Source organism: Corvus kubaryi, unplaced genomic scaffold, assembly GCF_017639235.1.
Source record: "Corvus kubaryi isolate FWS band 111438036 unplaced genomic scaffold, C.kubaryi_AGA036_p1.0 split1-131, whole genome shotgun sequence".
Taxonomy (NCBI): Eukaryota; Metazoa; Chordata; class Aves; order Passeriformes; family Corvidae; genus Corvus; species Corvus kubaryi.
In genome coordinates, this window is record NW_024582073.1 from 19782717 (window position 1) to 19796281 (window position 13565).

Genomic DNA, 13565 nt, shown 5'->3' on the forward strand with positions numbered 1-13565 from the left:
GGAACCACGAGCCACGTAAGAACTTTGTAGGCCTTTCACTTTAGCTCTTAACTTAATCTTTAAATTGAATTGCATTAAAAATTAATTTTTACTTCATGCTCTAGGTAGAAAAAGTTAATTCAGTGTTTGTTTAGTTCTATGAGATCTTTCAATGAAAAACATTGCACAGCTATTAGTATAATGTTTCACCACAAACTAATCACTCTCCTGGAGCTAGGAACTGTAAATAATTAACATGCTGCTTGCAAGCTAGCTTTGGTCTTCTCTTGGAGCAGAAATATGACAGCATTCCATGGAGTCAATGGTAATTCTGCACAGGAAGCAATACTCAAACATGGCCCAAAATCTGAAAATAGTTTATTGCAACTGAACAGTGGAATTTTATCCTTTACTGCCTAGTTTTGCTCTCTCTGATATGTTTTTGTACATTGATAATCTGTCACATCTCTAACTGAAAGGAACTGCATGATGTCAGACTTTGCTGTCTCACAGGTTCAGCTTCTCAATGGAAGCCATCCCAATAATGGGAAGAGGCATTACAGGCCCAAGTTTCTTTCAAGAACTGATGTGCTCCCACTGCTTTGCAGGATGCTGAGGGAAGCAAGCCTCGTCAAAATAAGATCAAAGGAATTATTATCACCTATCCCATGCCACATGTTTAGATGGGAGAACTTCCATTTTCACTAGTATCCAATTCAGCATCAAACTCTGCCAGCCAAGGGCAGAGGCACAAAGTACTCACAGGCCCTGAAATGCTGTGGGAAGACACCTGGCACAGACAGTCAGATAAGCAGCACCTACATTTTTTTCATAATCCACAAAAGTACCTTGTTCCAGGCAACTAAGCACTTTCTTCCAGTGGCACAGAAGAGAAATCCACAGGGTTTGTAAAACTTTAAAGAACAGCATAGTATCTAAGCGTGCAAGCAAACCTTGAGAAAGCTGATGGGACCAATGTAGCATGACACTGCCATGACTACATAATTAATTCTTTGCTTGTCATTCCCAAAGTCAACATTTACAACCCACTTAGTCACATATGTGCATTTGCTTTAACATACCCATGAACAGGCTTAAATAATTACTTTTAATAAATAAATCTGAGATGGAGAGCTGACAATATGGATGAAATACAATATATCACACCTTCTCCAGCTAATCCTATTTCCTTGCACAAACTGATTTCATTCCAAAACACCTTATGCTTGGCCACAGCCCAAAGTCAAATATTACGCATGTGAAACATGATGTGTTAAATAATTTCTAAGCTTTATTTTTCAAAAATTTACAATATTTTCCACACATCTTTACCACAGGTTTTAATTACAAAACCTGTTCATTTACTGAGTTCAAATGCAGCTGAGCTAATTTTACCTACCTACAGAATAGTTCACAAGAACTTTCTGAGGTCTAACTATCAAGTTCAAACTGGAAAAAATAATAAACACACTAAAAAGGTTTTATGTATAATAACAGATTGCAGGAATTTTCATGGTGGGTTGAGACAATTGTAGCTTACAGTCTCAGCTTAAGACTTCAGCAACTGCTGCAGATCAATTCATACCAAACTTTACAGAAAACCATTCATGAAGCTATTTTTCTAACCCAGTCAGTTACTGAATGGTTTACACCTCTAAGAGTTCTCAAAAAATAAGATTTATGGCAAGTCTATTTGTAATTCTTAGCTATACAAACACCCAATCCTTTTAAATATTACTAGATATTTATCCAGGGACAATGAGTTCTCTAGCTTATGTATAGTTTTACTTCACATCATGTTTAATTATGGCTTTCATTTTAACAGAATGGGCACTTGATCTTCAATTATGAGAAAGTCACATCTGGACATGTATCTATTACAATAATGAAAGCTGAGAAGGCAGAGATCCCCAGCAGAAGAGAATACTGGAAAAAGAGGCCCCCATGCCCTACCTCCAAACAGATTACTTATTCTGAAGGCAGAGAGAAACTCATGGGATAGGTCCATGGAAAGAATGAGTGGTTTAGTGCTCAGGACCTATTCAGGCAAGCCTTATCCACATGCACAGCCATGGCAAGAATGTTCTTTGGAACAAACTGTTTGCTTCTGCCTGAACACAAATAATCCCAGTACTTTTGCCAACCAAGCCACAGCTTCTTCAAAAACGACCCCCTGCAAGAGCAGCCTGTCAAGTTAATGAGAGGCTGGGGGAGAAAAACAAGTTTGGTGAAGAGATTAGTCTAGCAATGAAACAGATGGATGAAGTAGAGTTTTTTAATAAAATAAGTTATCTAGAAGAATAACGCTGCTGCAATCAATGTAATTTTGAAGGTTTATCTGGCCTGTTAAAAATCACTTTTCAGAATTACTTCAGAAGCCAAGAACAGAAAGTCATATTGGAAGAAGGATTAGTTAAAAAATTAAAGGAAGCATAAACTATGCCACTCTTTCTGCAGTTTTATTTCTCAGGCTTGAGTATCAGCATCATACAGAAACCTTTCCTCAATGGGTGGAGGATAACTTTACCCTTTTGGAAAAGCAAAAAGCTTTCTCATGGTGGTTAGGCGCAGCAGCCAGTGAGCATACTCCTCATCACAGTTTCCCGTGCCTAGACGATTCCTCAAATGAAAGAATATGGCAAGGAGTATAATGGCATTTTTAGATTCTCCATACTAAATATTGCTGGTTTAAGACAAAAAAGACCCCTTATCTCAAATCCTGATTTCTTCTTCTTAAAATCTGTGTATGATTACTAGCAAACAGCTGAGTGATGAGACACAAGTACACAAGTACATCCTTAGGTCCTAGGACTTACTTTTGATTGTCCAGAAGTATAAGCAGGAGAGTCAATGTAATACCAAATCATAGAATTTACCTTGGTCTTTTCTTCTTCTGTTATGGTGAATGATGCTGTCAATGATACGAGATGTGTTTTATTCTGAGAGAGACACAAAAAATTACCTGTATTAAAAAAAAAAAAGCAGAATCCACTGGCAAACAGCCTAGAGTCTCTAGAAAAGCTTCTCCTTGGAAGATAAGCTATATTTCTCATTAAGCTTAAAGCTGAAATAAAACTGATAGGAAAATGCAGTGTACTTAGGCCTAGTAACACTTAAAGACATGGAAGCAGCTGCTCTGTGGGATACACTCCCCATATCCCAATGCACACAGTATTACATTTTTCTGTGCCTATAAAATCTGATTGAGAATGCACAGAACAGAAGCCACAGTCAGTACATATATCTCTACTTTTACCATGCCCTATTTTTTGAGTTTTCCTCTCTACCACTCTAGTACCACTCCCATACACATGGAACATTTTTTCCTCCAAAACCAAGGAGCAAGGCAATTGAAATGAAAATACATCTTCAGATTATAATTACAAGTAATTACGAAAACCACAGAAAAACCATCAAGCCATATTTAAGAATTGAAAAATTTTACTTTGGCAGAAACCACTTGGTTTCTGTCTCCTACCCAAAGCCAGGCTAATTCCAGCATTAGACCAGTTGTTTCAGAGCCTGGTGCAACAGAGTTCTCAAAAATCAGCAAGGATAGAGATTTCTCAGCTTCTCTGAAAATTTCAGACCTTGAAAACTCATACTAAAAGTTTCTTATTTCTTATGAGCAATGAGCATTCCTTTCCTGCAACTTGTTTTTCAGTTAAAAGAAATTATTTTATTATAAAAATATGGCAAAACTTTCGATCTCTCACAGACTTCAGGAATACATATTAAGTATGTGGGACACTTATTTCCAGGATGGACTGATGAACTGAAGAGAAATATGAAAAGTAGAGAGAAAGGCTTCAAGAAAACACACAAAAATACTTTACTTAAGGAGGTCTATGACTTCTTAAGCTACGAAGAATAACTTATGTATTTATAAATTCATGGTAAACAATCAGCCTAAGAGTTTCATTTCATTACATGATGGCCTCATTGTTTAGACACACAAGAACCACCCTGGAGACTGGTTTTTTTTACAAAAATTGTGAAGAGCAGAATAAAATTGTGAACAGAATACCTGTGAAGAACTCCTGAAAGTTAGCTTCGCAGGCAGTGTCAAGACCCTGCCATGCCACGTCCCTTCTGCATCAAGAAGTGCAGAGTAGTTGATTGCAAAGTGTTCTCCACCTATTAAAACAGGGATATGGATAGATTTGCTCTGTTCCAGGAAAATTTCTCAAAGATCCCTAGGGAAGGCTTGGGACAGCACTGGAGCTTTTCCTTTCTGATATAGCAGATGCCATATATCCAGAGCAGACAGTTCATGGCCACTTGAGCTCAGCAACATCCTTCATATCTGCTGCCTCTAAGAACTCAAGCAAATTTGGCCCAGGATCTGGAAACTGCATTAAATGATGCCCCAACCTACCCAAAAGCATTATTTTTTGATACCAAAACTCTACATGAGCTATGTAATTTTTTTTTTTTTTTTGGTAAAATGAGCTGTTTACATTTTAACCACTAACTTGTTGATTCTCCTCCTGTTGAAACCAGAGAAATCTGACAGATTTCAGGTAAATTTTGATTCACAGCACAGTGAAGTAATGAAAAATTATTATGGCCAACACTGAGCATGACAGTACATAGGACAGTGCAGACACAGCCTTTCTGTCCAGCCCTAGTGGCAAGGTATGGGCTGACTTCAGGATTAACATAGTAATGACCAAAACCTCAAACTGCACAGGAATCTGTTCCGCTGGATTTTCTACCACTTCAGTATTTTTCCCACTGACTTGTCTGGAAAAGCTAGCTTCAACTCCAGATTCAGTAATTATAAATAAATTATGTAGCAGCCCCAACCTAACTTACTAGATCAGCTATGCAAGCTATTTTTCTATTATTTCTCAGAGATAATTGTTTCTAGGAAATCTCTGTGGAAAGCTAGAAATTCCTTGACAGTTTCAAAAAGACCAGTCCTGCAATCAGTATCACTGCTCACACTACTGTTATTAGAAATGGAGTTTGGCTATCCAACTGCAATCCGACAGCAGCCCCCAGTCTACTTATTTCCCTTTCTATTTGGAAATCTTTCACCGTAAAACTATCACAATCATAGATAGTTTGATCATGAACAGGTATCAGTGAACACTTCTGAAGCTCCTGGAGAAACATCATGACTCACAAAAGCAAGCTGCTAATTTTCAACATGCTTGTGATTAGGAAAAAGGAGATGAAGAAATCAAGAAAGATAAAATTTAATGCGTGTGCACTGGTTCAACTGCTACCAATTAGCAAAGGAACAAGCTGATTTCAAGACTGGAACAGGTTCATCCCTCTATTACTTGCTTTCACTTTATAATTTGTTCAGTTTGGAGAGAACACATATTGAGAAGAGCTGCCTTATTTCTGATGAATTGTTTTCCCTGTTTGCATGGCCTTTTGCAATTCCAATGCATCTTAATACCTCAGCAAGCTGAGCTGCCACACTTGGCTAAAGAAGGCTCAAAATATGATTAAAATGCCTTTTGCAGAAGTTATAAAAAATATCCCAAAGGAAAAAATACTATTGTGAAAGACTCTCTTTCATTTTTGATGTCAGCAACTTTTACAAAGTACAGGAGGCTCAGTCTGTGCCTGGGAGACTGGAAGCTGTTCAAAGGTGGGAGTCAAAACAGTTACCAGTGAGCTGACAGAATTGGAAACTGCAGCCCAAAACCTTTCCTGGAGTTTTCCACCTGTATTAACTGATAATGAAATAATTTACACCACAATAAATAAACAAACGAATAAATAAATACTGTGATTTTAACAGATGCACTTTGACATGTGTTATCAAGGGTACTTTACTCCAGATTTTGTTACCTTGCAAGGATTTTTTCCTGTAAATCTGTATGCCATCTGTGGTCTTATTCCCACTGGTTTCTTGAACATGTAGACCAGTGATGGTGTCCAGGAGGGTAAGATCTGTGATATTTGTTGAGAGCAATGTGTTGGTGTTATTAACCACAAGTGTGATGTATGCAGTTTGAGGGTCATGTTCAACATCCACCTGAAAATAGAAATATTAGTACTAATGGTTCAAGACGGCTGTATGTGCATCTTAACAGTAAAATTCATAGCCTTGATTACAAATAAAACTTCATTATCTGTGTAAACTTATTTTCCGAAGGTATTCTGAGTTACCTGCAAATGAAACTACACTCAGTTTGATCTCACACTCCCAGTGAGATTTTAATCTTTGGTATGTCAAGCTATTGCTTGGAGACAGTGGCAGAAAGCCAAAAGGTGGAACCCCAGCTCATACAGGACCAGAAGTGTAATCAAAAATCTGAATATCCCTGTGATACTGCATACAACAAAAAACTGGATCATAACTTTATAACCAGAGTCTGGAAAATTCTTAAATTTGAACTTTAGCACCACAAAGATGTTTCTTTTGCAAGCTGCCTCACTGCAAATTCATTCTCTCCATGTAGTTTTGGTCTCTATTTCCCTTTTCTTCATAGCGACCACATTCTCTGCCAGGACACCAGCTGTCTCAACTTGCCCTTCTCATGTGAGGGCAGATGGAGCCACCAGTGAACTTGGGAGCTCATGGCTCTGCTTCCAATTAGTGGTGAAGGTCATACGCTAATCACCAATCTCTAGCCACATGCCCTCATGTGATTTTATTAATTTATTCCATTGAACCCTTAAGTCTTATTGAGCAATTATACCCTCTAAATGAAATTACTTTGAGGACAGAATTGCTTACTAACCTCTCACCTTCCAAACAGCCTTCCTCTGTAACTCGTATTAAACCAGAACTGTCTAAATAGTTATAAGATCTATAATAATATGGTGATCTATGGTATATTCATGATGATTTATGAGGTTTCAAATAATGACACTAAATTAATAGTCCTTTAACCGACAGAATTATGATTCAGGCCAAACCTTTCTCTTTTTAGATCTTCCTTTTTAGGAAATGTCTACACTGTATCTGAACACCAGCAAATATAAAATAATAAAGCAGTCCTCACAAAAAATGAGTTCTAAAAATACGAATTGTGATAAGACTTCAGAAATCACACCAGAGTTCATGGTAGCCACAGGGTTTGATACATGTAGCTATGGTCTCATTGTGCACCACCAACCTTTGCATTTCATACTAATTCAGCACAGCACCAAATTCACAGTTTTAGAATTACATGAATCAAAGAGAAGAAACAGCTTAATGAAATTATTATGGCTTAGTCTGCGTTTCTCTATTTAAGTGATGAAATTCCCAACTATTTCTTGTACTAGATGCTGCACACAATGTATAAAAATGTATGTATTCATGCATGTATAAAAATAGGCTTAGTTATATTTCTGAGGAAACCATTACCAATTACATATGCTTGTATATCATGAGTTATATCTCAACTTCTGAGACTTAAAATCATCAAGTATTAAAAATGTACTATATTTGGTCAGATTTTCTCTCTTCTGGTTTCTGAACTGGCATGGTGCAGTCAACATGCCTTTCAACATTTCCCGTGCAATCACAAAGGCTAGATACTTGCTTTGAAAAGCAAAACCAAAACGAAATAGGAAAAAAAAGTCTCAAAACCACAAAGAAAATCCAAATCCACAAAACAAGAGACCCTGAGCCAACTGCCAAAACAAGAAAGTAGACCTTAAAAGATGCAAGGTTCAAATTTCATGAGTTGTTAATACCGTACTATGCTCCACAGTAAGCACAGATGGGCTTCTGCAGACAAATGAGCAAAAGAGAGAGCTGGGGAAATGGGGAAATAGAACGTATTTTTCCTCCCTTCATTTTCCCATACCATTCCCTAACTCTTCTGGTGAGCTGAGGATAAAAAATGAGGATTTCAGGGTCTCTTCCTGTGCTTCTAATCAGGCACAGATGTATTCCTTTACATTTGGGGAGAGGAGATGCAAACAGCAATTTAAACAAACTCCTACAGTAAAATAGGCAGAGAAATGACCATGTGCACTTTCACAGGCAGGCAGGGCCATATGGCAGCATGAGCCCTCTCCTTCCACTTGGCAGGAGGTTTAATGCACGCTGCCACACACTGGTCATTCTCCTTCTCTTCATTTAGTTTCATTTAATAAAATTCTTAATTCAGCGATTAAATAAAGGATAAATAAATTCCTTCAGAGGAATCTCAATTGTATTGCCTATCTCCTACTACAATCTTCCTCAAGTGGCCAAAAGACTACATTTGTTTCATTTCTCATTAATATTAAATAAATGCTTTTCCTCCTTTATTTTTGACTAGCAGTCAGACTTAAGCTCAATTGGAAAGAGGTTGAAAGAACTTGGATTATTTTTTCCCCTGAAAGAAGCAGATGAGAATCAAGCAACAGGTAAGCTCTTTGGTTTGACTGTCCCTAGAAACAACTCTTCTATAAAGTGCTGCCACTGCAATCAGTGACCACTGGTTATCTTCAAGTTGCTCCTCTAATTTGCCTGAATATGTTTTTTCTTGCTTTTGGAGCAGTGGCTGCCAGCCACCTACAGGAACCAAACCCAATGGCAGCCACTGATGATGCAGCACCTACTCTGTTTGTTCTCTGCTGCTGAAGTGTCCCACGTGTGTCATCACCCCCTGCAAGCAATCTCACTTTGGGTACCTGGGAGACTGGCATGAAAGAACCACAGCAAGAGCATGGACACCACAGGAAAAAAAGAGAGGAGGAATTGCCATGGAGCTTGAAAGGAATGGAGGATCTTTGTTAGGAATAAGAACAACTAGAAACAGGAAAGGAGGGAGGAAAAAAGATTATAACCTCCAGTGCACCATTGATAACCTCCAGTGCACGAATGCTTAGGAGATTAAGACACAAGACAGGTAAAAGTCTTAGAACACAAGCAACTAAATTTGAAGATTTATTTCAGCTCTGCTAAGGATTATTGTCATCGTGAAGTACTATTACAGAAAAGTTCATGTCATACTATAGAATGAAGCTCTTAAAGAAAATCATTTCTGAAATTATGGAAGAGAGTAGGTGCTGGAAGCACTGGTAAAATTTAAACACCTCAGTTTCAATAAGGCTATTTCTACATTAAGATGTTCGAAAAATCCTGACTCCAAGAAGTAAACATACAACACCTCCATGCTCTGAGGAGCCACTAATTGCAGGAGGAAAATGTGTAAAATTCACTTTTTTTCTATTTAAAACAGCTAAAGACCACCATATGGCCAGTCTGTCTCTTAGCATGAAAGCATTTGTTCACTTAAAATAGGATTGAAGTAGAAGACAAGGTAAGCCAAGAAAAATGTGAACTGCATTTGCTGGTGGAAGATAATCACATATAATTGTATAGTTTTCAGTAATTTGTAACTAATAGCACTACAAAAATATTTTCTGATAAACCCAGCATCTACAACAGATTACCTTTAATCTCCTACAGAAGTTATTTTGCAGCTTTTAGTGAGCCTGTGTGAGGCTGTGTTGGGAACAGCACAGAAAACAACATGGGACTGTCTCAAAGTCTGTTTCTGAGAGGCTCTGGTATAGCAACTGGGAATCCACAGGCAGAAAAGCAGAAGATTCTGTGTTACTACGTCCTGAAATGCTGAAATGCTCACTAATCAGCCTCATTAATCATGATATGCTGGCATTTCAATAACAACATTAGAGGTAATTAGTGCCATGAGATGTGATGCATATTCATTCTTCTCTACACAACTGATCTGGAGAAGGTTATAATGTCATCCTCTACCTCCATAGACAGCATTTCAGTGGCTGAATTCAGATTGATCCTGAAGTTGGATGTGCTCGCTCTCTCTCCAGGAGACAGCTAAGATGAACTGTCTGTAATTGTAAAAATTCATACCTGCTTCATCCAGTGTAAAAAAAGAGAAAAGAAAAAAAGGGAAAAAGAAAAAAAGGGGAAAAAAAAAAGGAAAAATAACAGTCTAGGTAAAAATAAAATTGGAAGTTAAAAAATTTCTTACAATAGGGAGGTCTTTGCTCCTCAGAAGCATTTACACATGTGCTGCAGGTGAGTCCCTACTGAATATACAGACTATGACACAATGGCTTTTCTATGGTTGTGTGTTAGGATGCCCAACAACACAAGAGCAACACAGGGCTCAGTGCTTTATCCTTCAAAAGAAGACCACATTTGACACAGGTCAGGCACTCATGGGAATATCTCAGAAGGTTTATCTCATCTTGTAAAATTTGTCTCTATCTCTACTCAGCCTCTTGGCTGATTACTCCGGAGTTCATTGGGATTTGCCCATGTACAGTTTTAGAAATTCACAGTCAGGTTTTTACTTCAACCACAACCCAAAATACCCTGAAGCCTGAGAGATTTCACTGACTTCTGCTGCGAATCAACATTGCAAAACGGTGCCTCTCAGAGAAAGCGGGACCATCGTAACATCAAAATGCACGTACTCCCAAATACTCAGTATGGGCACAATTAGGTCCCCACTTTTTAAAGGTCATTAGGGTATAAACTTCCTACCAAACTTACAAGACAAATATAAGAAAACTTACCATACCACATTTCTGAAGGGTTATTCCAAATTCAGAAGACACTGACATATTGGACACATCTTCAGGCTACGAAGGAAGGGGAAAAATCTATATAGTGTATGAAAACATTATAATTCAGAAACTTCAGCAACAAGTTAAATTACGTAAACAAAGAAATTATTTTAAAAAATTAGAGGTACCAATTGCCTTCAAATTTAGGAGTTTTGTTATCCCAACAGTTAAATCTTTTTTCTAGTCCAAATGTGTATGAACAACTTATTCCCACAAGTAATTATTAGAATCTTAATTGATATATTCATCTTTTGACTATCACAATTCACAAAAAAAAAATACACTATGCACAAGGTTCATCAGACTATACAGATTCTTTTAATTACTAAGTGTCTATCAATTTACACAGCAATCACACAGCTGTATCTGCCACAGTAATTCTTTGGAAGTCCCACAACTAGTTGGTGTTGCTGAAGTCATGCCAAATGAGCACAATCACCTGAGACAGAACTAGAAATATACTAATTATATAGTAAATTCCCAAATTCCGTTTGTATAGAATTGCTACAATCCTTACAAATACTGACAGCGGCAAACCATCTTTTACTAACCAGAAGGAGGCTGACATCAGACTCTCGTTTGAACAACACCTTCTTTGTCCATGAGGGTATCAAGGCAAACAGGGAATGGCTCCACTGGTTGTCTGAGGCTGCAGAGGTCAAGAGCTGGTGAGAGGCTTTGTTTGCCTGAATGACCACACGTAAGGGCACTGCTGAAAACCAAGGCAACATTGAGCATTAGAGCTAAGGCTGGGTCCTGCATGGCAGCCACTCGGTGCAGAGTCCAGCCAAGGATGGGGCTCATGGCACCAGTGCTCTGTGTGCACATAGAATGAGATACTCTCTCTCAAAGCACTCAAAATCATGACAGTCAACAGAGACTGAGGCCAGCCAGGAAACAGAGATGAGATTTGTCCCACAAAACCCAGCAGGAGTCAGAACAAAACTGTTTCTTCCCTAAGGAACTTCCATACAGCCCACAGAAAAGTTCTTGCCATTTAAATGTAAAGCATTTAATGCATGAATTACAAGGTTTAAGCCATAAATCAACTGTTAATATTTTCAACACAAAGAAACTTTCAGCAAAGCATAAAGAATTGAAACAATCCACAATGTGATAGGCATCAGTGCTAAAGGTGTTCTGCTTCAAAGATACAGTCTTTCAATTAAGCACTGACCTTGTCAATACATATTCAGAACTGAACTACTTCTCAGTTGAGGATGGGTCTCAGTTACATTTCAGCTGATGTGAAGTACCATCAAATCAAATGCTCCTAAATTTAGTAATAAGCAATATAAATGCCAGCTTATAGTCTTAAATTTTTATGAAAGGTTAGTCAGTGATATTACACAAAGCAACAGGCACAGTTTTGAATTATATCACTTTGATCTACTAAAGTAAAAGCACCTATGACATTAATAAAAGAAGCTTATACTAAAAATAAATAATTTAATATGTTAAATTGCGAAAAGGTAAAGCTGCTGAATGAAGAGAAAAATGTTATGAAAATTTAAAATTATAGCTGGTTGTCTATGTTTAAAGAAGATACTTTTTTCATTCTTTACTTAATATTATTCTCTTCTATTACTTATTTTTAAATCAATCATGAGCAATATATATTAATATGAACAGAAACTCCCATTTAAAGGCAAGTAATTTTGTGAAATGACTTTTCCATGAAAAAGCCTATTACATATTAATAAAATATGAAAAGCTGAAGACACTAAAATCTCATTAATAAGAGAAGCAGCATTTTTTTTTGAAAAGCCACTGCTTTGTAAGAAGAACAATACAGGGAAATACAATTAGTTGCAAATAGAAGAAGCATTCAGAACTGAACCCTTAAAAGGTGCCTTAAACATTGATGCACACAAATCAATGAAAATAATTCTGTTAACATAATGAATGAGATGCAATCCTGTTGTTTACAACACCTAGGTGGACATGTGCACTTGGGGAGCTTCCCTGTCTCCCCATGTTTATTTCGGAGTAGTTTATACTGGACAAAATTGTGGATGTATGGGCCGGGGAAAGCTGGTGTCTATATTTTATGACCAGTTTTAATTCACTTCTTTAAGTTTTACTTAAATATTTAAACCACTGTTAAACAATGCAATAGGCTCAGACTAACTTAGGGACCGTAAAAACAACATGGCAAACTCGGTGAGAACAGGAATCTATATAACTGCAATAAATATCCATATATCCTCGGGATAGGAATTTTCAAGACAGTCACGCATGGCATATTTCTATTTCAAGACTAAGGAATATGAAACCAGTGCTGAATTTTCAATGCAGTACAAACCTGCTAAATACCAATCTTAGCTTACCTAGCCATGGCACAACCCAGCAGATCCAAATATACTGTATCTCACCTCCAACGGCTCTAAACCTGTTTCTGACTACTGAATCAAGCCTCTTTGCAGTTTTGTATAAATATATTCATACACTTGTCTTGGTTTGAAAGACAGGTGTCTGCTAAGGAAGGATGGAGCCCCCCCCTCCCTTGGAATGGCAGATGCAACTCCCCTTCCCTCCAAGTTATTATAATTTTGAAATCAAGGGGGTTTTTAGGCAAAGAGATGGGAAATAGGAGTAACAGTTCTTTACTATTATATATCTATATGTGTATAACCAGTCAAACAAACAACAATAACTATGGCAGTAACAGCAATCACAAACCCAGTGCCAGCCTTCTCGGCTGTCGGGCCCTTTCCCCTCGGGTGCAGTTCCGCTCGCAGCCGGCAGGGGCGCTGGCGGCTCCCAGTGAGCAGGGCAGGTGCGATGGTTCCCCCGCGGCTGCAGGGGGCGCTCCGGAGCGAGCTCGGGGAGCACGCGGCACCGGTGCCCTGGGATCCCGGGAAGGGATGGGACAAAGGCTTCACAAACCCCTGGGCAGCTGATCCCTGTGTCCGGCTGGACCCTCGGGAACAGCAGGCTGGAACGGCAGGCTGGAACGGCAGGGACGAGCACAAACCCCTGGTGACAGATGAGATGTATCCAAACAGGGAACCCCCCGGAGGTCTGGGCAGGCAGGGTGAGCAGGGCTACAACGCAGCGAAGGCTTGAAGCAACAGGGG

General features: G+C 38.4%; 1 protein-coding gene across 9 annotated transcripts in view; it reads right to left on the reverse strand.

Annotated features, from left to right (window-relative positions):
- The window catches only part of EVC2 (EvC ciliary complex subunit 2), a 70760-nt gene that overhangs the window by 47347 nt on the left and 9848 nt on the right, over positions 1–13565 (reverse strand). For 5 of the 9 annotated variants that reach the window (XM_042053468.1, XM_042053470.1, XM_042053463.1 and 2 more), the window contains exons 3-7: positions 11037–11197; positions 10435–10500; positions 5791–5977; positions 4007–4116; positions 2796–2918 (exon numbers count right to left, since the gene is read on the reverse strand). In XM_042053468.1, coding sequence (XP_041909402.1) covers positions 2796–2918; positions 4007–4116; positions 5791–5977; positions 10435–10500; positions 11037–11197 — 647 coding nt within the window. The remainder of the gene's footprint in view (positions 1–2795; positions 2919–4006; positions 4117–5790; positions 5978–10434; positions 10501–11036; positions 11198–13565) is intronic. The other 4 variants (XM_042053469.1, XM_042053464.1, XM_042053467.1 and 1 more) reach the window with 2 other exon arrangements.